The following is a 27,027-nucleotide window of genomic DNA, read 5'->3' as shown; positions in this document are numbered from 1 at the left end:
CACGCATGGAGCAAAGCATGGAGCAAAGCTCTAAAATGGATTCTTAACACAAAGAATTCTGAACCTTGATAAACCTTTAGCTAATAATCAAACTACTGAGCTGTTCTGAGATCGTTTACCAATAAAATTGGCGTTTATGACCGAGTTGTATGAAGTTGACGAGTTACTTAAATGGGTGGCTTCCATTTATTGTATTTTACACAAACCACTAAGTTATTGCCCAGTGTGACAGCCTAATGCATTAAACTGTGTCCGCCTTCCTTAACAAGATACCTATTAAATACGTCTTGATTAAAATCTGAATCATTCATTTATACTAAACATAGAATTCAAACATCTTTTAACAAAATGGCATTAACAAATATTTTAGTATATAGTTAAATATTTTTATCTTTATGACTATGAACATCAGAAGCGATTGCAATGATTTTTATTAGCAATGGAAGACCAGCTGCTAAGAGTGTTTCTCTGATTCCCACGCCTCATTGCAGACCCCAACCCAGCTTCTCATTAAGTAAAGTCTAGAGATCTTTATAATGGTGGTCAGTCTCACAGCCAGTGAAGGCTTCCAACACAGTATGCGACTAAGGGATTCAGGTGTGAGCTTACAGGTTAGGTGATGCTTAGCTTTGCGTAAGACCAGCCCCAGAGAGGGTGTCCTGCAAGAAAGGGTGAGCTGGTCCTTTCTATAAAATACATGGTGAGGTTGGTAAACTGCATTCAAAAACATTCACAAACATAACTATGAATGATGCCAAGCCAACACAGAACTTGCAGGAGTCTTTCATTATGCACAATATGCAAACGTTTTAAACCCCTCACCAACACATGGTTTAGCCGATAAGCCCTTTTGAAAATGGAAGAACAGCGATTACTTTCAGAGAGCCCCAACTGTTTATGGCCAACATGGAATGTGCCTTTTAAATTAAAAACAATTAAAACTGACTCAGGAATACATCGCAAAAAATAAATCGCAAACCTCACAGCCGGCATATTTAATGATTCAACTCCATTATTTAGCCCAAAGGTCAGCAGCTGTGAAAAGTGATCCATGTGGCAAAACTAAGCAAGGAAAAGCAAGTACAGATTAAAGAGTCACGTTTTACCTAAAACAGGATGTTTTATGTAGTTTTTAATTTTTAGAACTTTAATTACTTTAGAACTTATGTAGGCCTTGGCCATTTAATTTCACAGGGTCTTTAATTATGAATTAAAAGAATTAAAAGGAGGTATACAGCAAAACAGTTTTACTAGTGCAAGGGTTATTGGTAACCGTGCTTCAGCATATTGAATTTTCAATAAAGTAGTAAAATATGAAAACAAAAATTCAATAAAATGATCTAGGTTCCTTTACATTATACATGATCAGCAGAGGTGAAGGTGGGGAAGGACTATCTGTATAGAACACAGATGTAATGGCTAATGAGGGCCAGCATCAGCGCATATTATCTAAGCTGCCATCCGGAGAATGCACAGTGTATAAGAACAGGTTTTCTTTAAAAAGACTCATCAGTTGTTGGTTAAAAGTTTATGAAGTTTGCTTGGTATATACCATCTTCCTTATCAATCTGAAAGAGATAAACACAATGGCAGGACTTAATTAAGCAGGAATGTAGTTTGTGTCCGTAAAGAAAATAATTTGATCACAGACAGTAGCGTACCTAGCGTGGGGCGGGGGGTGTCTCGGTCCGCCCCGGGTCCGCTCATCAGGGGGGTGCCACGGGCTAGGGTGACCACATGTCCCTGATTGCCCGGATCCCCGGAAGCCTCGTCATTTTTTTTTTTAATTTTTTTTTTTTTACACGGAGGAGACAGAGGGGTGCCTAGCAACCGCTCGGCGCCCCTCAGTCTCCTTCGCGAGGCTTTTAACTGCGTCGCGGTGCCGGCATCTCATGATGAGCGCAGAAATATGACGTCATATTTCGGCGCACAGCAGTGAAGCAGCGCAGCGGCAGAGCAGGAAGCAGCGGCAGAGCAGGAAGACTGAGGCGTCGTGCTCCCACTGCAGGACTTCTAAATGGTAAGTCCAAAACCTTTAACTACAAAGGGGGAGAGGGTAGATCGTGGGGGAGGGAGGGAGAGGAGCGTAGATAGTGGGGAGAGGAGGGTAGATAGTGGTGAGGAAGGGAGAGGGGGTAGATAGTGAGAAGGGGGTAGAAAAAGGGGGAAAGGTAGATAGTGAGAATGAGTGAATGCGTGGATGAATTGTCTGAATGAGGGAGATAATTAATGAGTTTGTGAGAATGCATTAATGAATGTGTAAATTTGTGTGAATGGGTGAGAATAAATGATTGTGTGAATTATGTGAATGAAAGTGTGAATTAGTGAGTGACTGTTAGTGTTTTGTGTATATGATAGATGTATATAGATGCTAACAGCAATCATACTCCTATCATGCCAAGTCAGCTAGTACATGCTGGAATCTGTGTATGCCTGGGCATGATAGGAGTGTGATTGCTGTTAACAATCATATATATATATATTAATATTGTTAAGGATTTTTTTTGTCCTATTTTGCCGTGTTACTTACGTTAAATAAAAGCGTGAGATTTTTTTTTTATGGTGGGGGGTGTCATATTCGGTTTCGGACAGGTAAATGCTGCATTTTCGGTTCAGTCCAGAAGTTTCGGTGCATCCCTAAGCCAGAGAATGAAGTGGTAGGCCTACACCACATCAATGTTTGGCTTAGTATATAGTGATAGAAGTTGATGCTGCACTATTATCAATGTCTGGCTCAATGTATAGTGATAGGGATTACGCTGTACCACCATCAATGTCTGCCTCAGTATATAGTGATAGGTGTTATGCTGTACCCCCATCAATGTCTGCCTCAGTATATAGTGGTAGGTGTCATGCTGTACCACCGTCAATGTCTACGCCAGTATATAATGATAGAAGCTATGCAGTTTTAAAGTGTTTGTGGGGGGTGCCACATACAGGATCTGCCCCGGGTGTCAAATACTCTAGGTACGCCCCTGATCACAGACAATGATCAGCACTGAAGGAGAGATAAATGTATATATATATATATATATATATATATATTGTGTAAACTTTCACAACTACATTTCAGTCACTGAGGATACAAAATATATTTATTTAAGGACGTGTGTTCAAGCAGGGACTAGTTTAGGATGCGATGTCTTAGTTTGGAAGAATCTTGGCTTGCAGAGATGAGGATATTCACCTGTTATGGAAGGTGGGTAGAGGGCAATTGAATACAGACAAGTAAACCTGTTCAACCTTAAATCATCTGAGCATGAGGATCTGGGATCTCATTTTAGGATATTGTTACTGTGTTGATGCTATGGATTTCCAGGAGTTCACAGGAGATATTTTCCTCCTAAGGTAATAGTAAATTGCCTCCTTCTCTCACCAATTTACCAATAAATGCAAGGATTGAGTGTTTAAAGACCATCTTATCAAACCAAGAACGACTGTAGCCTGGAGAGTAGAGCTATAGCACCTGCTGGAGAAAATTATGATCTTTCAACATTTTATGCAACTAGTTTGTACTGTGGAGGTCGACAAAGACAATATTTTATATCGTCAGTGGAGTGAACCTAATGAGTTGGATGCAATAAAAAAAATTGGGGATAATATTCATGAAGGATCAACATGACCCACAATAATCATCCTATCCACTAAAAATGTGGCCCTTGTTATGGATGTAGATGACCACAACTAAGTCCATTGTAAACAAAACGGGATCAAAGAAACTACCTTGTAGTCGGCTTTTGGTGGGATGGTGGGTTTCTGCGCCAGCTGGGGTTTCTTCAGGATGCCCGGCTTTTGAACCGGAGCCGCCTTAACTTCTTCCACCTCCTCATACACCCCAGACAGGGCATAATGCTTCTTCCTCAGCTCTCCCAAGCGCATCCTCTCATTCTGCAACATATTCTCCAGCTCCAGGACTTTAACCTAAGCAAATAGTTATTTTTTTATTAAGGGAACATTTTTTTCCAGGTGAATGTCTCAACCTCTGCTGCATATTTTTATACAAACTCTCTCTCAGAAGAGGTAGCATCTATACTAGAAGACACATTTGGTGATGGCTGGTATGATTTTGGTTTTAAAAAGGCTGCTTAAATAAAGGTAACTGATTTTGTTTCTCACATTTGTCAAGTTCTGTTGACAGCCATAGAAAGCATGTTGGATGCCACTGGTCCTCTTTTATATTGACACGTTGACACTGCTCAAATTTACCAAAATGTGTTACCTAAACGCCTCCCTACAGAAATGATACACTTACTGCTAACACACACAGTCCTCATCTCTAATTATAAACACATAGACCTGTCAGTACAATAAGAAAGCTTATCTGCTTTTGGTAGACAACCAGCGTGCATCCATCACATATCAAAGTTAAAACAGAAACGCAGTCCTTGTATAAGTCGCCATACAGCCCGTGGTTCCTACCTGGCTTTCCATCTCCTCTTTCTTCAGTTTAATCAGAGACATCCCAGAAAAGTCCATGGTATCTAGGGGAGGAAATCTGGTCACCAATGCGCACAGCAGCAGTTTTTATTGGTTTAATCTGATACACAGAGTATAACTGGACATGGAAATTTGGGGAAACCAGCACTTACCTTTATCTTCAATTTGCTCAATTCCTGATTTAGTTGAGGCCACCACATTAGCAGCCATTTCATTCACATGCCGGGAGCACTGCTGCAGTTTGGGAAGGTTTTTACTGTTCTTATCCGCCTTCACCTACAACAATTATCATTTTTAGTTTTTGCTTACGATGCTTCACAATGAATATGGATGCATAGATTATGACAAGGTCTGTAACCAGAGGCTGTCTAATTGAGATGTATCAATTACCACCCACCTCTCCAAGCTGTGCCATTTAAGCCTCTGAATATAATCATAATGTTTAGAGGTGGACAGTACTCCAGCCTGAAACTTGATTCTATTTAATAAAGCATTAGTGTTTTTTTGGCTGCGCGCTATGAAATTATAAAACAAATAAATGATTTAAAGCTGATTTGGTGTGTAAAGGCCACATTCTGGAGATAATATGATGAAAAATAGGCACTTTTTCCAAAAAAGAAAACAGTCAAAGCTCTGCTGAACCTAATAAGGTAGAGAAGGCCTTGTGTTAATTAATTTCTGTGCGACAAGAAAAAGGTGTGGAATAAGGAAGGGGGTAAAATGGAAGACGTAAAATGTGACCCATCCAGAGAGCAGGGTGTTTGCACCTCAACAAGAATTATAATGCACTTTATCAGACATTACGTTTGTATCTAGCTTTGTGCAATTTCAAAAACAATTGTGATACAATCAGGGAAAAAAAGACAGCAAAATTGTTGTGTATGCTAAATAAATGCACCTCATGTGAAATGCCTACGGTGGCACGTATATTCACAGCTTCATTTAGTAATTTTCTATTTATTATTTACTTATAGCATCGACCTGAAAATCATTTTAACAAACGAGCTGGATTTTTACCTTGGACGCAGCCACTAGTTGTGCCGTGCTGGCTGCAATCTCATGCGAACCAACAATGAGTTCTTCGTATTTGCCTTTATGGAGGACAACTTTATCCGCAGATTCCCTAAAGAGCATAGAAAACACGTCTTACCAGGGATTTTTACATTATGGTGATGTTAAACTGCTACTGCATTAGTCTTTCTCCAAGAGTTCTTAACTGTACACCAGACTGAAAGAGAAAAAAGGCTGCCAGAATATTTCAAATGAAATGCAGATGACAGATGCAAATAGAACAGATCATTACACAAGCTGGGTAGCTCCCCATCCAACGGCTTTGGAAGCAGAAATCAACCCTTCTGTCCAACGAGAGTTCTTGGCATAGAATTCTTGCGGTGTTGCTGCCCCCTGCACAGAGAGAAGCATGAAACGCTACATTGTATTGTAATTGCTGTTGAATGATTACTATTAGAGAATATACGGGTTAAATGGCTGGGAAAAGCAAACTTAAACGCACATACAAGAGGTTTGATGGATACATGCAAAATTAATTGGGCATAGTTTTACGCTACAAGGTTACCCTTGTGTAAAGACACACAGCAATGGATATTTATACACATAATATATAGACAAATTATGTGAAATCAAGATGAATATTTTTGTATGCATTTTCCATGCGAATGCTTGTGCATGGTAGAATGTTAAAGCCTTCCCACAATCTTCTCTTTAACTAGACAGACAATAGGACGCCTAAATACACTTATTTTCTAGAAATAACAAGAAGTGCTAGCAGGTAATTTAGAACGTACTCTTCCGCTCTCCACAATCTCTTTTTGTAACTCCGTAGATGTGATGACCAAAAGTCTGATAGCCTGAAACAGGAAAAAAAAAAAAAGGTTAACACCCTGAAAGGTCTCAGCAGGGAAAGTGACAAGTGTAACCATTATAGACTGACTGAACTGTATTCAACTGGGGCCAACAAATATATACTGTGACAACGATTTTCATTATCGATTATTATCGATTTTATCGATTAGTTGTTTCAGCCCTAGAAAGCACGATGTTTAGCTCTGACACCCTGTACTGGCTGCTCCCTACACTTTCAGTCCATTTCTAAAAACATTCTCCATCATAAATCCCAACCTACACACACTACCTTTATAACATTCACATATTCTCACTATATGAAGAAAATAAAAATCAAACATTTCATTTATATGTTCATAGATATTAATTAACCCACACTTGTTGCGTACTTACCTTCATCAAGTCTGTGCAAGAGTTCAGAATCCTGTTTTAATAGAAAATCAGTTATATGCTTTTTGTGTTATATATTCCAACGTAGTTAACATAATACTATGGTCTAGCTGCCGGTAGTACAATGTAATCTACTGCGTCAGGCTGTAAGCAACCATTCATTCAGACCACAATCATGGAGAGTTTTACACAATGCCCAAGCCTCTGCTTATACAAATTAAAGAATCACAAATTATTTCCCAAACAATTAATCATAACAAAAAACACAGTATGATGTCAGAATATGTTTCAGGATATAGAAGTTATTTTGTCCTGACACGCATATCACTACAGGACAATGCTCAGAGCCATGGATTCGGTGTGCATGAAACTCACCTCTCATTCACTTCCAGCTTAACACCTGAACAGTCTTTGCGAGCCTGATTCATCATTTCCTGCGAAACCGACACAAAAGCGTGAGCGAAGCATTCTTATACGTAACAGCAAATACATCTTTACCGCTTAAATCATTCCCTGACACAAAGCATCCTGCAGTTGGCACACATAGATAACTAAGTACCCTCTTGGTAAAGAATTCCTTTTGGCATAATGTATAGAGGGGAAATCCAAGCAAACGGTCAAAGCATCATCAAAACAAATGTTTATCCATTAAAAAACACCACTCGACATTGGCAGCAGCTGTATTATTACTATTGTTTTATAAAGCACCATCATATTCCGCAGTGCTGTACAATGGGATTACAGCTCCATTCACCTGCAGACCGGTAAAGGCAGAGTGTAGAAGCCCCAATAGCACATTCAGGAGGCAAAATATAGGAAGAATCAAGGAAGGGATGAATCTTGCAGACAATTGAAGATAATACTTCAGTTTACACGGGGCGACACTGTTAAGCCTACAGAAATGGTATTGGAAACCTAGTGAAGTATGTGAGTCTGCTACATTAACACTTCCCATTTATGTGCCTCCTTTACCTAACTTGGGGTTTAAAAATGTAAAAAGTAAAAAATGAAAAGGAAGGGAAAGCCGGTATGAAAAAAACTGCCTTCAAAGACCTAAACCTCAATATAGCCTTAAATGACGGACAATTGAAACAACAATGTAATGTAATCATTTACATTCTTCAGAGGATTTGCGTTATTGTCTGATTACAGCTTGCACAAGTGTCATCTACGCCAAGAGTTGGCCACATGACACACCTGCTGTTTGCAAAACATAAAAAAACTGGCCAAACCTGAAAGGGCAGTCTTGGCTTCGACTCACACCCAGAACCGCTTCTTCTCTCATACCCCATCAACAAACCAGCACGTAGGCAATAAGGTATCTCACCATCGGACCTCAAATGCCGAACTTGACAGAGACCAAACATAGAGCAGGAAGTCCACTATGACTGGACCTTCAACTGTCCAACCAACAAACTTTTGTGGTGACATACATTTTGTTATATATATTATAGGGTTCCAAAAAGATAGACTGAAAGCAGCGCAAATCGAAAATTAGAAAACATGTACTTTATGTACATTCATATTAGGCTATTTTTTGCCTTGGGTAAAGAATACAGCACCAGAGTGCAAATATATGAAGGTCTAAGTAACTAGGGTTGTTCTAAAGTTGTACAAGCATGGAGAAAAGCCATACAGATTTAAATAGCAATGTGCTACCCTATTATCAGAAAACACTGCGTGTACACTTTAGATCTCACCTCTATTCTCCGCACAGCATCTTCAATAGCCTTAGAAGTGGAGGCCATTTCTTTGTCAACCATATCACCCAACTCTTCCTGTTTGATGTCCAAACTGTTCGGCCTCAGTTCCTGCAGGAGAAAAGGTTACTGTTCAACTGGAAAGCTTGTTTTACAACATACAAACTCAATTTAAAGTACAGGTGATTTTTTTGTGTCATAGGAACGTAGCAATGTCAGATGCCAAAAAGAAACCATTGACATGCAAACACGCCATCACATTTGATTATACTTTAAAATATATAGAGTATGTATTTAATGTTTTACGGCTGCTGATTACTCTCTGACCGATCAGCAGCACTCACTTTGAAGGAAGTCCTCTGGCATAAGGACGGTTAGGTGCGAGGCAGTGCCCTGCGATGCTTATTTATTCATGATGTTCCATACTGTCATGGTAGGTTTTTAGGCACATTATTTCATGTTGGCACGGAATGTCAAGTTTGAAGGGGTTAATGTACTTGGGTAGGTTAAACAACACAACAGGGCGATATATATGATTGGTCTGCAGCAAAGAGTTATTTATGTATTTTTTTATTTTTTTTTTACAAATAGTATCTAGCTTAAAACAGGTGCAAAACCTGATTTTACTTGCCCATCAATGTTTGTATTGGGTACAAAACGTATGACTACTTCTCATAAGTCATTGTTTTCATTAAAAAAAAAACCCCCCCAAAAAACCAGAAACAAAACTGATCAATGCATAAATTATACCTCTCCAAGACCAAGGATATTCTGTAATGTCCTTCTAACATCTGTCAGATCGGCACCTCTCATGGACTGCTTATTCTTCAGGACATGTAAATATTGCAAACTGTGGTTCCCACATTCCCGGCAGCTCTCACTTAACCCTGAAGAGTAATCATATAAACACAACGAATGTCAAACATTTAGTAAATGACCCCCCCCCCCAGCCCAGTCAGGTGGTACACCATGGGAGAGCGCTTAACCCGTCTATAAAGGTAATTCTGAGTGACTGAGAAAGGGTTAACTTACGGTCTCCGTGGTCTGGTGGTGCCAAGTGAGAGGTTGCGCTTCCGTTGACGATGGTGTCTGCAGTCAGGTGAGCAAATTGGGCAAGAGCTCCAACTAAGCCAGAAGCATCTGTGGACAGGGAGACATTACTTCAATTTAACTATGTGTGGGGACGGTAGAAAATCATGGTACCCTATTCAAGAAATGTAATTTAAATAAGCACTTTTTATATTTCATGCTAAAAAATGAAGGATCTTTGCTAGCTAGTGTGGTTTTTGTCTGAAATCAATAGATTTATGCAATCTGGAAAAAAATAAATGCTACGACACGTTTGTCCATCACATCATCTCAACTATCAAGAACTGGCATTTTTAAATTCTATTTTTCCTAATCCATCTGGAATTTCAAGGGAGTCGTTTGTCTAAACAGTTGAATAGATAATAAAATCAATATCCAGCAACAAGATACCAACAGCAGACTTGCACATTACACCGTCTATGCTGTTATCAGTCTATGTAATTGCTGTTGAAGGAGAACAGTAATAGGACCTTACCTGTCGGGTCTTGTACATATTTAGAATGTCCATTTTCAAGAGAGTTTGTAGATTCTAATGCGGTCTGAGCTCTGCTGACAAGGTAATCTGTACACAAATAAAACTAGTATAAGAAAAAAGCAGGACGGCTAAAGTAACAGCATTGGTGATGCTGGGCACAAACCCATGATAGAAATTAGCAAACCATTTACCATTTAGGTTATTTTCAAAACAATTATACATATATATATACATACATATACACTTTCAAATATCAATTCATCCCCTTGCTGAAAGGCATAGCCTAGGCAAATCTCCCTTCATTTCCCGCAGGTCCTCTGGGAAGACAGCATTAAAATCCTATTGTCAGCTTGCATTGTGCTCTCTGTGCAGACCTATAGCTTTACATATTGTCCCAACTAACAGTATACCAGTTTAAAATTATTAGCTCTCATATACAGCACAATAGTAGAAGACGTAGGATTGTGGATATTATTCTGTGAATATTACTTTACAAGTTGAGCTATTAGGCAGGTTCATATCTCGGTGAATATCTGCATACTCTGCCAGCAAGTAGTTTTTTTCAAAGCTTTAGAGGAACCCACCAGGAGAACTGGTACAGCGGATATGCAGAGGATCATCAAGTTTCGCCATTGCATCCTGAATTATGTTCTCCGCTTCTCTTACTGTTCCCTGAATAACATGGAACTGATCTTCTAACATCTTCAGTTTAAGTTTCTGTTCCTCAGCATTCTGACACCAAAACAAAAATGGTCAATTTAGCACAGCTCTGAAATATTACAATTTCTCGGGCTTCAGGCTTAATCAGGTTTTCCAGATACTCTAAGAAACATCTAAACATAAAAATATAAAAAGCCTTACTGCAGACTATATGAACATATCCGTATCAAGTATCTGCACTTTACCTTTCTGTTGAGTTTGTCATTCAGTTCTTGTATTTCATTGCCCTTCTTTTCTTGTTCTTGATTGAATAAGGTTTCGGTTTCCTGGGCTACATTTGTGACCGATAACAGCTCAGACTCTTTAGAGGTCAACAAACTTTTCAATGAGTCCTTCTCGGCTTCCAGTGCGGTCAGTCTTGAGTTTAGCTGGATTTCAGACTGCAAAGAACAAAAGGGGACATGTAATACATTACACCAGAAGACAGCTCTTGTATGCAAATACATTTAGAATATTTTTTGTGTTGGTAAAGCAACAAGTATTACAATAACAAAAATGAAAATATACATATGCGGTAATAAAACCTACATACCGTATTGGCCCTATTATTGGCTGCACTTTTTCCCCTAATTTAATTCTTTAAAGTGGGGGTGCGGCCTATAATCATGGTTTAGCAAAGGAATGCGCAGTTCGTATTGCCCGACACCCGAGACACGCAGTTCCGGGCACGAGCAGGTGGTTTTCTTTTTTCAGCAGCAGGGCTCCGCAGCGCTGCAGGGGACCTGGATCCTCCTCTCCGGCAGCCGGGGGATATCTGCATAACTCCCGCTGCTGCCTGGGGCTTCTGTGATGGAGCTCCGGTGTGAAGCAAACTTCCGGTGCTCCACCATAGAAGCCCCAGCCAGCAGGAGCGGAGGTTGTCTGTGCGCATCACGCAGACGTTCACTAACTGCCAGAGAGGATTCCCCGCAGCACAGCATGAGACCTGAATCCTCCTCTCAGGTGGATGCGCTCAGACAACCTCCGCTGCCGGCACTCCCGCTGGGGCTTCAATGACAGAGCGCCAGCATAGAAACCCTGGTGGAAGTGGCAAGCAGTAGCAGAGGTTGTCTACGCTCATCGTGCAGTCGTCCGCTGTATAGCGGCAGCACATACATCAGTATTTTCTTATGCAGTGAAACGGCAGCCTCTGGCCTGATTAGGAGTGTTATATAAAAACTTTATCACCCATACACGGAGGCAAACACATTAACCTTTTCATATATAGGTGAAAACGTTATTATGGAAGTCGGTGATAAAAGACATTCAAGGTTGCTTTGTGCTGCGATCTTTGCCAAAAAAAAATAAAAAATCAATGTACAACAGGACATACCTGCGCTGATTTACTGAGAGACTGTTGGATCTTTTCAAGCTCTTGTGTCTTTGATTCGATTTCAGTTTTTAATTGTTCAATCTGAAAACTCTGATCCTCCAACTGTATGTATTAGCGAAAAAAGAACACAAGTGTTAAAAAGTGTTACAAATTACAAACCAAATCTTAGTTGCAAGCGCACATGGACTTGTTAAGCATCAGGTGGATAAAAGTGTACTAACTATTCATGCCATGAGATATTTACGTACAACCACAGATTCTGGTGTTGAGTTTGAGTCCAGTGAAATGAACAATGAAATGGTCAAATGAACAGTGGTCTTATTACAGCAGTCACTTTCCTCTGCACCAGAATCACATCATGTATTACATATGGGTCTCACAATATGGATACACAATATGTTGACAATAAATATGCCAGTCTATAGAACAGCAATTCACTAACAACCTACATTGGAAAAAAATTGTCTGGCAAAGGACCTTCGCACTAGACATAGTGTGATATCAGAACAACTGATAAAGCTGCTATAAACAGAACACGGTGTACCAAATTTAAATACCGTATTTGCTCGATTACAAGACGAGGTTTTCTAATCGGGGTCGTCTTCTAATCAGACCTCAAATAGAGGTCTGATTATGAGACTAAGATCCAGATCCCCCGCAGGGGAACTGGATCCTCCTGTCTCCCCCCCCCACACACTTACCGGTGCTTCCTGCTGTATTGCCGGGGCAGCGGGTTGACGTCTACGCGGTCCGCGTAGACAACGTCCGCTGCAGCCGGAAGGAGGTGTGGCTAGCAGCGGGGGTTGTCTGCGTCCTTCGCGGATACCTTCCCCGGCTGTCAGAGATCAGAGTTCCCCGCACCGGTGCCGCACCGACGCAGACAAACCCCCGCTGCCAACTCCACCTCCTTCCGGCTGCAGCGGAAGGAGACGTCAACCCGCTGCCCCGGCAATACAGCAGGAAATTGGGAGCACCGGTAAGTGTGTGTGTGTGTGTGTGTGTGTGTGTGTGTGTGTGTGTGTTAAATGGGGGCATAGGGCATTTCTGGAATGCCTTATACCCCTATATGCCACTCTGGCACTTAGGGGGTTAAAAGGCATATTATGGGGCAGAGTGGCATATAGGGAGGTATAAGGCATTTCAGGAGGCAGAGTGGCGTTAAGGGGGCATTTAATAGAGCACTCTGCCTACTGGAATGCCTTATACCTCCCTATATGCCACTCTGCCCCATAATATGCATTTTAACCCCCTAAATGCCAGAATGGGATATAGGGGTATAAGGCATTTCTGGAGGCAGAGTGGCACATAGGGGGTCAAAAGGCATACCATGGGGCACAGTGGCATATAGAGGGTTAAAAGGCATATCATGGGCCACAGTGCCATATTGGTGTGGCAAGCCTGGGGGCAGATGTGCGTAACTGGGGAACAGGTTGGAAAATACAAGGAAATAAAAACAAAAAAAATATTTTTCTCAATCATAGCTTTTATTTAAAAAAATAGTTTACATGAATTAACATTTACTGGTAAAACTTTTTTCCTTTAGGGTCGTCTTATATTCAGGCTTTTTCTTTTTTTCCTAAGTTAATATTCAGATTTTGGGGGGTCGTCTTATAATCAGGGTCGTCTTATAATCGAGCAAATACGGTATACAAGAAATTAATAAAATTATCCAAATTCCAAACTGTATGTGAGGTATGCGCATGTATGGGTACCAGTTACAGATACATTTATCTCTTAAGCTCACATTCATTTTGGAGTATGAAGAATGCTATTTGTTTGTTAATAAAAAATGTAATAAATATAATATTTTGCATCTTCTATGGATTTTATTGATGCCACATTAAAATAAGGCATCGTATAACGAGGAGTATTAAACCATAACGGTTTGCCAAGGACATTAATGTTAACACGTTATCCAATGATTACAAGGTTCCGCTAAGCACAGCACAATGGAAGGGGAAGAGACATCACCCACGCCAGCTAGCCCTGCTACAAGAGCTGTACGATAGGAAACAAACCTTCATCTCCGACTCTCGCTTGACTTGATCCATCTGAAGTGCCAGCTGCTCCTTGATACGAGCCACCTCTTCCTGGTTTTGCTGCGTCACAGTCAACTGTTTGGCTGTGTCAGCATTCTGTGCCACAAGAGACAATATAAGGTGAATATATGATTTTAAGGCAATACAGCACTACAAGTCATGGATCCCATTCAGACATGTTAGGAGATATGCACTGGTGCTCAAGGTGACAATTTCTACCACAACTTGGAGACACTAGGTTTCACTGTGGGTGGGAGGTTAAAAAACAAAAAAAACCTCAAAATGCTAATCTACATAAATTAAACACACAATGTCCATGTGAGTTAAACATATGTATTATCTATAAATTAGCAAAATCACAAGTGCCTGAAAATCAATTCTCAAGTGTTGCAGTGATGCGTTCACCCCCAAAAAATGATAACAGGCTTCAGTTTACAACAGCATGAAACGTAGAGTGCTTACAACTTCAGACCAAACAGAATGTCAAATTACTGCTAGTCATTCAATGCAAATTCCTCCTGAATTTGTAGCTATGAGCACATCTATAACAAAAGAAAATCATCAATAAAAGATGAAACGACTAAATAAATGTATAACATTCTTGACACAAAGTAGTGGCGCAGCCAGGCTGCTAAATCATAGATCGAAAATATTTTACATATTTTTTTCAGCTGAAACCTATCTATAGCGAAACAAAAAACGTTTTCAGAGGCCGACGGCAGCAAACACAAAAGCTTTTCAAGATGACAGACAGCAAATGGTTAAATGTTTAGGCACAGCGGATTCTTACCTTCCTGAGAAGTGCAGCGTGGGCATTTATTAGTTCATTGTGCTTTTCTTTCAGTTTATTGTAGCGTAATTCTGTTGCCTGTGCTTTCTCTACAATCAAGAAATGCAGATCAGTAATACTTAAGTTTTAAAAATTGAGGACTACAAAAAGACCACGTTCTCTTCTAAAAAATAGAACCAAACTATTCTTTAGGTTTGCACAGCTAAACTAATAATTAACACTAAAATCTTAAGAATCACCTGTGTTTTAAGAAACAAAAAAGCAATCATATTTCTGCTTACCGAGCAGATTATAGCTTATTATTTTGTCGTGTGAACATCTAAGAAAATAATCAATATATCCATGGCTGCATTTTATTGTCTTCCTGTAACCCTTTGATAGTAGTTAATGAAATCCCTGGAGGACAATTAAACCTCGGCGTATAACTGGCCCTTTCAGGAATATCGTGTGAGGTACGCACATTAAATAATACAGTTAATAAACATCTTGGCATTAGTTTCCTCGCACATGTTAAAGTCCTTTACATGTTTATATCGATAATATAACAACTTACTCTCTGCATCTACTAAAAGCCCCTGGGTCTTGTCTGTTTCTTGCTTCTGCTTTCTTAGTTTCTCCAGCTCATCCCGCAGCTGCTCATTATCCACTAGGGCCTTCTGTTTCTGCTTACGCTGCTCCTCCAGCTCAGCCTCTAAAGTGTTAATCTGACCTTTCAGCTGCATGATGTACTTCTGAGCCTGTTACAAGAGAACAGTGACACATCAGATCATTGCAAAACATATTGAACAGTGTCACATCAGATCATTGCAAAACATATTGACCAGTTGGGGATACAGTTTTACAAAAAGCAATTTAAGGAAATCATGGTAGCTTGATACTGAATGACTCTTCAGTGTATCCTGCATCAGGGATAGAATACATTTCCACCGAGAGATTAATGACATGCTTTTTCTGACACTTTGTCGCATTGCCTATGTACCTTTAAAGTCCTTAAATAATTATGTCGCTGACAGAACAGTACCCCAATACTATATTCTGATTTGGGATTTCTACATGCCAAGTGCATTATTTTACATTTATCAACATTAAACTACAGATGCTACACTCTCACCATTCTTCTAATTTACTTAAACCACTTGCCAGCCTTTATGCGTGTTCCACCAGGAACATCTACCCTGTTGCAGACCTTTGTATCTTCTGCAAAAGTACATACCTTGCCATTAAGATGTTGTAATATTGTATTAAAAAAACAAAATAAAAGCATATGGACCCCCAATACTAATCCTTGGGGTACCCCATTAACTAAACCTCCTCTTTCTTGTCACCCAACCATCGTCTTATCTATTCACCCATTTTAACATCCAAACACTACAATGTATTTAAGGGTCTTCTATGAGGAAGAGCGGCAAATACATACCTGCTGCTCCCTGATCTATTACTTTAGCTACCCAGTTACTAAGCAGCATGCCTAGTACCGTTTAATGCTCAAACTCTTCCCGGAAATAACAAATACAGAACATTAATAATAATAGTAATGTAGGTTTTTCAAGATATAGGACCATATAGAGCCCTTTTGACATTAATGCAAAAATCCAGTGGTTCCTGTGAAAAGCTACGGTCATTTGGAATATGATGTGGGTTCCATGTACTTGGACTCACCTGTACACTTTGTATGTAGGTGATTTACTGCCCATATACCTCGTTTCATCTATTAATTTACTCACTGCTTTTAAAGACACTAAAATTCTTACCTCTAGTTTAATTTTTTCCAGCTCTGCACGCAGAAGTTCTATTTCTTTCTGGAGATTTTCAATCTGAAGATCCCTAAAACAAAATAAATGAAATATCATTTTTAACTATATTATATTATCTTTGTAGGTGTGGTCCAGGTATTTTTTTTTTTCCCTTCTTCTTACTTGTCATCTTTCATAAGACCATTTGGGGGACCGAAATTTTGTTGAAATAGGTCTTCTACAACCTGAAAATAAAAAAAATAAAAAACCATGTTTAACAATCTAGAGTTAAAACTTAAAACAACAATTTCCAAAATATCATACCTTAAAAGAACCCTGTTCAAACAGGCAAATTCCTCTGAACTTTGTTAATAAGAGCAGAAATACGCCATTGCATCCACACTGGGGAACAAAATCATATTTTTGCACCTAAATGAATAAAACAAAGTTTCCATTCACCTGTTGTTCCACTGGCTGAGCCATGTTGATTTCGATTAGAGGCTCCGCTGGTTCCTCCTCTTCAGGAGTCTCGTTAGAAATGACTACCACGGGTTTCACATGCTCTGCGAGGGCGGATGCTCTCAGAAAGTTCGGAGGATCCTAAGAATAATGACAAATAGGGAAAAACTATACAAAAGAAAGTAAAAGACACAAACAAGAGCAAAATACTAGGAATTCATGGATATTTACTAGTTGCAATTTTGGAGAAACAGGTTTTTTACGAAGGTAAAGCTAACACGGGTACATGGTAATGAAAAACAGTTGAAATTTACAGGGGGGGAAAATTCCAAAAAGGCGGGAACAAGCAGTACAGTGGTAACCAAAGGTAGAATGTATATTATAGCAAATTACAAATATAGAACACATTATCTGCATGGTAGTCTATTTATTACAACTCCCCATTAGAACCATCACACACAACCAATGACAGACTTACATCAGGAAGACGGGGGATCTGAATAAGTCGCTTGAAATACAGCATGTCCGAAGCGCGTTTGAAGAAGGTTTTGAGACTGAAAGGTACAAAATAACAAAACAATTATCAATTTTGGTTAAGCTATGTATATTAAAGTCAATTATAACTGGAATATGGTACTCAATAAGGATGAGGACAAACATTCATACTGTACCTATGCCATTAAACAAGTTATTATTTCTGATGTTATTTACTCTAGTGAGAATAATATATCTCACAAATCCAAACAGCGGGTTTAACTAAAAATTACAGTATTGATTAACATGAAGGGGGGTTCCTAAGTTCCTCTTAGAAAACAGACACTTCAAGTTAAAATACTATCTAGAACTTCATCATCTTCAGGCCATATGCGCTCTGGCTTACAACTGATATTATTTTCACCATGTGAAACCCTCATTCATATAATACTTGAGGGCTGAATTCCACACTAACACAAAACAAAGAAGTTCAAACACAAAACTTTTTTCCCGTTCCCATGTTGGAAAAAAAAATAATAGGTCCAACAACTCTTTTCTCATTCTTTCAAAATATGGCATGACTTGAGAACTTCTGTAGCAAACAAAATCTACTGCTGACCGTGTCTCACCGCCTATGTCACCATCAACATGCTGTTTACCTGTGAAACTGTTCATGAAATCTGTCTCTGTGTCCCTGCAAGGTGTCCGCAGGCAGACCTGGAGTTTAAGGGAATATTCTGTCATTTAGAATGTAAGGACCGGTGGCAGACAAGACTTCAGAACTTCTTATTTTGTGAGTACTAGCATTGTGGGCAAAGCAACCAAGCAAAAGTGTCCCATAAAAGACAATCGGCTTTCTGATTCTTAACAAGACATAAAAGGTGAAGTTGTTTGGAGACACATAAAAGTTTTGGTACCAATTAAATAGCTGCACCCGTCATACATGGCATATAGTAAAATTAGATGAGTCATTTTACACCATATTAAACATATATGAGTAACCTTTACTTATGAAATATCTGCATCAAAATCCATATTATAGGTCACAGTAGAAAACTGGGTTTACATGTTTGCTTTTAGAGCCTGCTCCTTTATTCAGACACATATCTATCAATTCACTAATAGTTGAGAATGAAATTAATTGCTTTACCATTTCAGTCCAGCAATTTACATTAAAGTCACAGATAAAAAAAAAATGCTTCTATAATATTATAAAATCTATAGTGGAAAATTATTAGCTTTCAAAATCACGTGTATTTGATGCTATTTAGTTGGCCAGTGAATTCGTCGAACAAGACGTTACAGTGCTAGAATTACTCACAATACATTATAATTAGAAATACAAAGAATTAGTAAACCTATAGAAACACTACTTACACGAATGGAGTTTAAACATCAGCTTGACTGTGTAGTGATAAAGATGGCTACAATCCTGAATGACTTGGATGAGTGGGGCCAGTTTACACTGCCCAGCGGACATCTGAGACACCGCAATCGCGCTGTTCAGCTGCCTGGAAACTGAAGCAACGGAGATTGTGAATGGCAAACGTCAAAGATTCTATAACACCATATACGATTTTCTGGATTGATGGCTACATAATAAGAATGAAATAGAGAGGAAATCACATCTATATATATGTACATCTTAGCATTTTGGTTTGTTTTGTTTCATGGACTTGACTCTACATCCACATTTGCTGGTATTTCTGTTCTGTTGGTGACAACATAAAACAGGGGCTCGGGGGTATTTATCTCTGCTGAGGAATTAAACGGTAAGCTGGCAATGCAACAAGTTACGGAAAAAGCAATCCCTGCCTATCCAAACCTGCTCAGACCCCCAAGTATCGTGTAAAGCTCTGGAGAAGCCATAACCAGAAATACATAGACATTGTTTGAAAGTTTTTATCCTGCAAATCAATCAGGAAAGACTAAAAATCCCCACAGAGGATGACAGAAATGTTTAAATACATAAGGGAATTTTACCAAAGTACAAAAGTATAATGAATGAAATATATAATTACATATATAATGCTTTTTTTTCCACGGTATGTACTGAGCACATTCTGCCACAGTGGATTAAAGTAAGCAGACAGAATGATTGCTTACCAGCCTCAGATAGTTTCAGTTCACAATCCATGTAATCAAACATTTCCACGGTAAGCTGAAATCTAAAACAAAATGAGATAACACATTAACAGAACAAAACAAAACATAATCCATTTGCAGGAAGTGTACAGTGTGCACCAGAACAATGGGAACACGGGGCCAACGTACATATTGTTGACATCGGTGCCAGCTGCTTTCTCAAGGACATCATCAGTCACTTCCAGGTTTGGTGGAAATTCAGGATGCTTCAAAACAGAAGAGTAATAAGCAAGACATGTTAACATAAGAAAAGCAACAAAGAGGAAAAAAAGAATATATAAACATACACAAACACAAAAAGGACATTACCTTTATATGGAAGCTTATCTTATTAAGCAAAAGTTTTGTATATACGTTCACAAGTTGTCCATACCGATCATGCAAATGTCCCTGGTGGAAAAAATATTGAAGTTATTTAGCAAATCAAAGCAACGGTGACTAATAATAGATCAGTAAATAACCACAAAAAGTATGAATTTTTTTTTTTTTTTTACTGTTTTCAAAAGATATGGCAACCTTTAATCTTTGGATTAAAACAATATGCAACATGGAAATGCAATTAAATCAAATGTATCTGAGATCACTTCCTTTTTAATCGGTCATTCTAAAACCAGCCAGTCTGGATGTAAAAAGTACAATAGCAGCCCAATAGACAATGGAAGTATATGATGATGTCTATTTACTAGTATCATTATTTCTCACTTATAATGTATGCCATTATAGTGCAGGTAAACATAAAATGTTTGCAAGGAAAAACACACCAATACCAAGAAATACTTGCTTTCCATGCATCTACCCCTCAAAGGGAAAACTGTGCATCTGTAAATGGTTGATTGTGATATTAAGGCAGGTGCACGGCACCCAGTGGGGTAACACAAAATGCATTATGTGACCCTGCAGTAGTACCAGCAGCAGCTGGAGTGAAGAAGGCTATCCAAATGAGGGGGGGGGGGCTGTGAAATGTATATGGATAATGTCAGAGTGTGTATGGTGTTAGAGTGTGTGTGTGGCTTTGTATGTGCACGTGAGAGTAAGTGTGTAAGTATGGTGATAGAGTGAGTGTCTTTAGAGTGTTCATGGATTGTGTTCAAATAAAATAAGGATCCTAATTTAAGGTAACTATATACAAAATAAAAGTGGCACCAAGAATTGCCACCAATAAAACCTCAAATAAAATAAACACTCATAAATATAGGTAGTTTATTCTCACCCACAGCTCTCCCGTTTCCCGTATATTACCGCGGTATCGTTGACAATCTGAGAGAACCTATAAACGAAGTAAAGAATTAAAAGAAAATTAAACTGCAAAAATCTAAATGTGAAATACTGGACACAACAGCTAGATTGTATTACAATTGTGTAAGGAAACTGACACATAAATTGACACCTATCAATGACATTTCACACTTTAAATGGTGCGGGAAGGAATTCTATGAGGTGTCATCTTTTGATTACCTTCTGAAAAGGAATCAAATCCATACACAGTTCTTTCAGGGGTACAAATTCGTATTTCTTAATGTCCAAAATGTATACATCTAGAGGCTTTTGTTCGTGGTCCTATTTATTTTACCTTTAACATTAATAGCATACATGGAACTTATCCTTACATTTGGGTGCCCATCTCTCAGCACTTTGTGAAGAACATGGCAGAATTTCCAGCTCAAAATGGAACTGCTAGGCAGAGGAAGTCCAATGGCATATGACCAAAATGTGAATGCCCCTTTTTCACGGTGAGTACCCAGTATTATTCCTACAGTGTAGTTGAGGAAAACGTAGAGATGCTTAACGGTAGATAAATAAAAACATACAACACTTGAAGCATTTTGTTCTGTACATTAGGAAAGGGAACTATGAACAAGCAGCTGCAAGAAGAGAGGTGAGCTTGTTGAAATCACAAGCTACCTGTACACAACTTCTTACAGTTCTCAGCATGCGGTAATGAGGGGCATTATAGGGCAGTATGCAACAGCTGGAGGGGGACAATCAGACATGTTCCAGCTCGCATATAGTATGGATGTGCTTGCTCTTATTTTTATTTTTTTTAAATCCAAATCATCAAGATAAGAGTACATGGTAAAATCAAAAGAACAGTAAATCAGACAGTTCCTAACCACAATTTTATATTTTTACATATATTCTGTAAAAGGCGCAGAACATAAGACAAAAGGATAGAAGAGATCATACCCATCTATTTAGCATATACTGTATTTGCTCGATTATAAGACGAGGTTTTTTCCAGAGCAAATTATAATCGAGGTCGTCTTCTAATCAGACCTCAAAAAAAAGTGTCTGCTGGGGCCAGGCTGCTTACCGGGCTTTGGTCGCGAGCAGCGTCTCTTCTACTAGCAGCAGGAAGGTAGCAGAGTCCTCACATAACTCTACCTCCCCCCTCCTTCCTCTGGGGGCGGGGCCAGAGAAGTTGCTCGCACAGCCGGGCCCCTGCAGAAGTCTTCGAGTGAGAGATCTGCAGTTCAGGTAAGGGGGTGGGGGAGGGTTTTTGAGCAAGTATGTGTGATTAATGGAATGAATGAGTATTTAAATGTTTGTGAATGAGTGTGGATGTGTAAGGGGGGGTGGTGGTGGTAGCATGGCATAGGGAGGCTGTAATCACACTCCTATCATCCCCAGGTTCCAGCATATACTGGCTGCCTTGGCTTGATAGGAGTGTGATTGCTGTTAGCAGTTATATATATATTTATACCTCCAGAAATGCATTTTAACCCCCTATATGCCACTCAGCCCCATGATATGCCTTTTAACCCCCTATATGCCAGAGTGGCATATAGGGGTATAAGGCATATCATGGGGCAGAGTGGAATATAGGGGGTTAAAATGCATATCATGGGGCACAGTGGCATATAGGAGGGTATAAGACATTTCTGGAGGCAGAGTGGCATATAGAGGGTTAAAAGGCACATCATGGGGCAGAGTGGCACGCCTGGGGGCAGATGTGCATAACTGGGGGGGGGCAGGTTGGCAAATAAAAGGAAATAAAAAAAATATATATTTTTCTCAATCATAGCTTTTATTAAATATGAAAAAATAGTTTACATGAATATTTACTAGTAAAACTTTTTCCTTATAGGTAGTCAGGCTTTTTGTTTTTTCCTAAATTAATATTCAGATTTGGGGGGGGGGTCGTCTTATAATCAGAGTCGTCTTATAATACAAAAAGTAAAAGTTGCTTTGTCCTTTGAATAAGATCAACATAGAGGTTACATGTGGCATAACATGGAGTAACTATTTATTTAAATAGCTCGGTGCAGATCTAGGCAGGAACTGAAGACACTCTCACAGTTGTGCTCCCCATACAGAGAATGGCCAGGTCATTGTTTGCAAAGGATACTGCGCGCATGTTTTTCTTTCACTGGGGCTTCCTGTGCATTGATGGCCTTGCTGATGCTGATTCCCTGTGTGGAAATGGGAAAAGAATTATAAGCATTTTTACCGTTTGCGTATGTGTATATATATATATATATATATATATACACACACACACACACCTTTACAGGAGGAACAAGCCCAAAATTAAATGTCACAAGTGGTGATACCACATCCACAATAAAGTGCCGTTTTAAGAATTGTCCATTGATAACCCCAATTCATTTAATGATACATAAAGACGTGTTGGTAATAGCTCCTATTTAAATTGCTTCGGCAGCTGCCCAAACATTCCAATTAACCGGCGGTTACAGGTGAATACATAAAAATATAGATGGCACACGTTTGCATCCTAAAAGCTTATTAGGACAGAGTGCACGGACGTATAACACAATGAAATGAAACCGTATTGGTGGATGTAGTGTACAAAGCGAGCTTACTCTACCCATGTACATTAATCGCAAACAGGTACATGGAGAACTGGGACAAATAATTAATGGACATGCGAGTTGCATTGACACCTGCAAAGGTCTAAAGTGTATTATATGCAGATAAAATGTCATTCTTCATACAGAGAACAAATACGCATTATATGACACCGTTACAAATGTTTAACATGGTTCTCTGAGTATGACAGCAGTTAAGAGCCACATAAGGTTACTTATAGTAGATCTGCATTTTGAAAAAATTAACCAAATTAAACACATTAACCAGACAAGGTCATTGCAATAAAAAGACAGATACATCAAAAATGTATTGCTACTGTGTTAACAAAGCACATTAACCCTTCTTAGCTGGATTTGTATACTGGTATACGGAAAGCAGACGGCTTACGTACAAAACATTTATCTCACAGGAACTTTACTTTGCTAGAAAAAAACAAAACGTTGCTTTGGTTTACAATCGTAGTTATAATGAAGAGACAGGTGGGATCGCTATACTCTTTGGGGTCATTCACTAAAAGGGAGAGTTGGAAGGAGAATTTGTTTTCAATTATTCATTAAGGGCCAACAGTAGGAGGGAGATAAACTGGACTAATGCATTATTAAATGATTAGAGAGACTGATTTACTATATGGCACTGATTTATCTATACATTAGACAATATCAACATATATCTTCCTGCCACAGGAAGCTCACTGGGGTTTAGCCTTTCACAATGAATAGCGAAGTAAAAGACAAAAGACAACTCTCCTGTTTCTTTCCGTTCCACTCGACCCTTTAGTGAAAAGACCCGAGACCCGTCTCATACTTTGCATGCCAATCCGTGTGTTTATCTGGAGGCAGAATACATGTTGCATGCGCTAAATAACAGGCATAGTCCTTGCTTAAGGTTGCGTTTGTTTTTTGGAATGGCACTGAAGGAAGCAAATTTGAACGTTATTCTAGGTCTCCAAAACGTATACAATTCTGTAACTGAATGCAGCATTAGACACATCATCCCTAGCGCCAGACTCTTCTAATACATTTTCATTCATGCTTGTAGGGAATATAAATATTACAGGTCAAACAAACAAAAAAGATTGTACAAAGTGTTATACAATACAATGACAAATCTGTAATTTGTTAAACATACTAGAGAGTGATTAATATTTTGTCTAAGTGGAACAGCACCATTAAAAGTGTGAACAGAATCGGCAACCTTGAACAAGGCACTTAGGAGTGACGAGGGCTGGCTCCGCTTAATACCTCAACGCATAAAAAACAAACAAACAAAAAAAAACCTTGGAGTTGCTGAGTTGATTTTATTTGATAGCGGACCTGGTGGGGCATTCTGCGCGGTTCACCAGTCAAGCTTTAGGACTAAAATAAAATGTATTAAGGAAGGTTTTTTCTTTTTAGGAATAGATGGTCAGAGGCTGAGATGTAATGTAAGGAAGTTTTAAGTTACCGAGAGTGTTGTAGATAAATGGAACAGCCGGCAGTCAGAAGTGGTTCAGGCTAATCGATTTAAACATAGTCATACAGCTATCATGAAACCAAGAGCCTGATGTAAAAGCTCAAGGTCTGAGCCTTTAGGTCTGAAACGGGCATATTAAAGACAAAACAAATATGACTGTTCATTTAATAACGCAACAAACCATATAGAAACTGTATGCTGAAGATCACATGGTATCCTAAACATCTGTCCAACCTGCAGTATCATGTGAGCAAGCCGCAAAAGCAAACAAAGCGGGTTACCGACACACCTCCCAATTAACAAAAGGCATTGATCCATACACTCTCTGTACCAAACTTCATTACGATGATCTATTAGGCAATTTTCGCACCAGCACCCTGTGGTTTCTAGTTACGCCCTGACTACACTGGTTTGTTCCCACATCAGCGACAGGGCTCCATCCCTCCCTTCTACAAAATGTATGCTTTACATATATGCTGTGGTACTTATTTTAAACGATCATTAATTTATTGAAGGTAAAGAGTTAAAACCTATATCACCCACGGAAAAAGGTAATTGTCCCTAAACGTTTGTGATAACCGGCAATGAGTCTTTTACGTCGCTGTAGGGGAGTTTTAGCCCACTCTTTTTGACAGAATTATTTTAATTCAGCCACGTGAGGGTTGTTGGCATGAACTGGCTTTTTAAGGTCGTGCCACAGCATCTAGCTTGGATTGAAGTCAGGACTTTGACTAGGCCGCTTTTGTGTTTCTTTTGGGTCATTCATCGGTGGACCTGCTTCACGCTTCAGATCATTGTCCTGCTGCATAACCCAACTGCGCTTGAGCTTTAGATCTTGAAGTGATTGCCGGACATCACCAATCAGGGTTTTCTGTTATAGAGTAGAGATCATGGCTCCATCAATTATGACAAATCACCCAGGTCCCGAAGCAGCAAAGCAGCCCCAGACCATCACAGCGTTTGTTTGACCCAGTCTTAATTCTGTGATACGTAATATATAACCTCAAATGTGTGACCCCCCCCACCCCCATAATGAACCATGCTATTAAATAAGTAACCTAAATTCAACAATAAAAAATTATATCAGGCGACCCTGTATGCCTCATACCTATAGAGAAGGACTGTAACACAAGTAGAGTAGATCAGCAATAGCCTAGCCAACAATACAAGACAGGGAATCAGGTTGCCTAGGGCTAGAGTGGATACCAGCGGTTCTACAGCGCATCCACAGTACATGACCTATACAGACCAATGATTAAGTCCGTGTCAACGGATGGAACGTGATAGGTGATTTGGAAGATCATGTAAACGGTTAGCATTTCAGGGATTTTTAATTATGGATTAAAAGGTTACTTTTTAATACGAGAACCCTGTGGATTTTTCCTTTTGCACAAAGAATGTATGACTTGACTGAGCAATGCTCTTTAAATTTTCGTGTATACCATGCAGCGGGCGGTCTGGGGCAACCGAGCTTAGAGATCAGCAAGGCAAATGAGTTGGTGCATTTCCGTATGTGTGTTTATCCACAGCACGTGTCGTAAAAGACAAGCACAGATCTCTACCAGCTGTTATAAGGACGTTGATAAGTTCACAAGCGAGAGTCCAATGTAAGCTACTAAGCATAAGTGAACTTTGTAGGGCCTTGCTGTAAGCGAGTTTATCACCCGCAGAGTCCACGGGGTACATAAGATATAATTAGGTGGAATTCGGAGTAACAATAAATTCCCAGCTATGCTGATTACAGAGGAATTTAACTTCACTGACAGCGAGTTTTAATTTAGAGGTGTCTGGTCGCCGAACGGATATAAAAGACCAGCTCAGCTCTTCTTAGATGAGAAGCTCACTGCGGTCGACCTTAAATAACGCAATCTAAAGTCAGGAAGGTCTGACAAGGTTCAGATCTCCGTCAACCTCGCGCTGTAGAGAATAAAGTCAAGGACAAGAAAATAGAAGTAATGCACAATAACGCAATGATAAAAGGTGTGGTACATATTTAAATATGACACGTCAAAAGAATATGCACGGCTTAAATGTATTACTTCGAGACATTGTGAATTAAGGCGCATAAATTACCTTTAATTCAAAAGAGCAGCTTGGAGAGGAACGTGACTACACTGACTG

General features: G+C 39.3%; 1 protein-coding gene across 2 annotated transcripts in view; it reads right to left on the bottom strand.

Moving 5' to 3' along the window:
* Positions 1–1,520: 1,520 nt before the first annotated feature.
* Positions 1,521–27,027, bottom strand: part of LOC149289114 (huntingtin-interacting protein 1-related protein-like) — a 36,559-nt gene continuing 11,052 nt past the window's right edge. Inside the window, exons 2-32 of one of the 2 annotated variants that reach the window (XM_089490985.1) lie at positions 22,973–23,036; positions 21,234–21,376; positions 20,837–20,893; positions 19,936–20,016; positions 19,756–19,832; positions 19,588–19,649; positions 18,859–18,999; positions 18,141–18,198; positions 17,486–17,561; positions 17,008–17,148; positions 16,732–16,793; positions 16,567–16,639; positions 15,369–15,552; positions 14,816–14,904; positions 14,005–14,121; positions 11,975–12,088; positions 10,860–11,042; positions 10,539–10,686; positions 9,955–10,041; positions 9,423–9,530; positions 9,141–9,277; positions 8,391–8,501; positions 7,066–7,124; positions 6,694–6,724; positions 6,243–6,305; positions 5,741–5,841; positions 5,455–5,560; positions 4,590–4,713; positions 4,420–4,481; positions 3,724–3,921; positions 1,521–1,568 (exon numbers count right to left, since the gene is read on the bottom strand). In XM_089490985.1, coding sequence (XP_089347111.1) covers positions 1,521–1,568; positions 3,724–3,921; positions 4,420–4,481; positions 4,590–4,713; positions 5,455–5,560; positions 5,741–5,841; positions 6,243–6,305; positions 6,694–6,724; positions 7,066–7,124; positions 8,391–8,501; positions 9,141–9,277; positions 9,423–9,530; positions 9,955–10,041; positions 10,539–10,686; positions 10,860–11,042; positions 11,975–12,088; positions 14,005–14,121; positions 14,816–14,904; positions 15,369–15,552; positions 16,567–16,639; positions 16,732–16,793; positions 17,008–17,148; positions 17,486–17,561; positions 18,141–18,198; positions 18,859–18,999; positions 19,588–19,649; positions 19,756–19,832; positions 19,936–20,016; positions 20,837–20,893; positions 21,234–21,376; positions 22,973–23,036 — 3,105 coding nt within the window. Of the gene's footprint in view, positions 1,569–3,723; positions 3,922–4,419; positions 4,482–4,589; positions 4,714–5,454; positions 5,561–5,740; positions 5,842–6,242; positions 6,306–6,693; positions 6,725–7,065; positions 7,125–8,390; positions 8,502–9,140; positions 9,278–9,422; positions 9,531–9,954; positions 10,042–10,538; positions 10,687–10,859; positions 11,055–11,974; positions 12,089–14,004; positions 14,122–14,815; positions 14,905–15,368; positions 15,553–16,566; positions 16,640–16,731; positions 16,794–17,007; positions 17,149–17,485; positions 17,562–18,140; positions 18,199–18,858; positions 19,000–19,587; positions 19,650–19,755; positions 19,833–19,935; positions 20,017–20,836; positions 20,894–21,233; positions 21,377–22,972; positions 23,037–27,027 lie in introns of both variants that reach the window. The other variant, XM_089490984.1, reaches the window with a different exon arrangement.

Source organism: Sceloporus occidentalis, unplaced genomic scaffold (genome assembly GCF_023333645.1).
Source record: "Sceloporus occidentalis isolate IW3139 unplaced genomic scaffold, rSceOcc1.0.p SCAF_48, whole genome shotgun sequence".
NCBI classification, from domain to species: Eukaryota; Metazoa; Chordata; class Lepidosauria; order Squamata; family Phrynosomatidae; genus Sceloporus; species Sceloporus occidentalis.
Note: the sequence above shows the minus strand (reverse complement) of the source record. Positions and strands in the feature narration are given on the sequence as shown.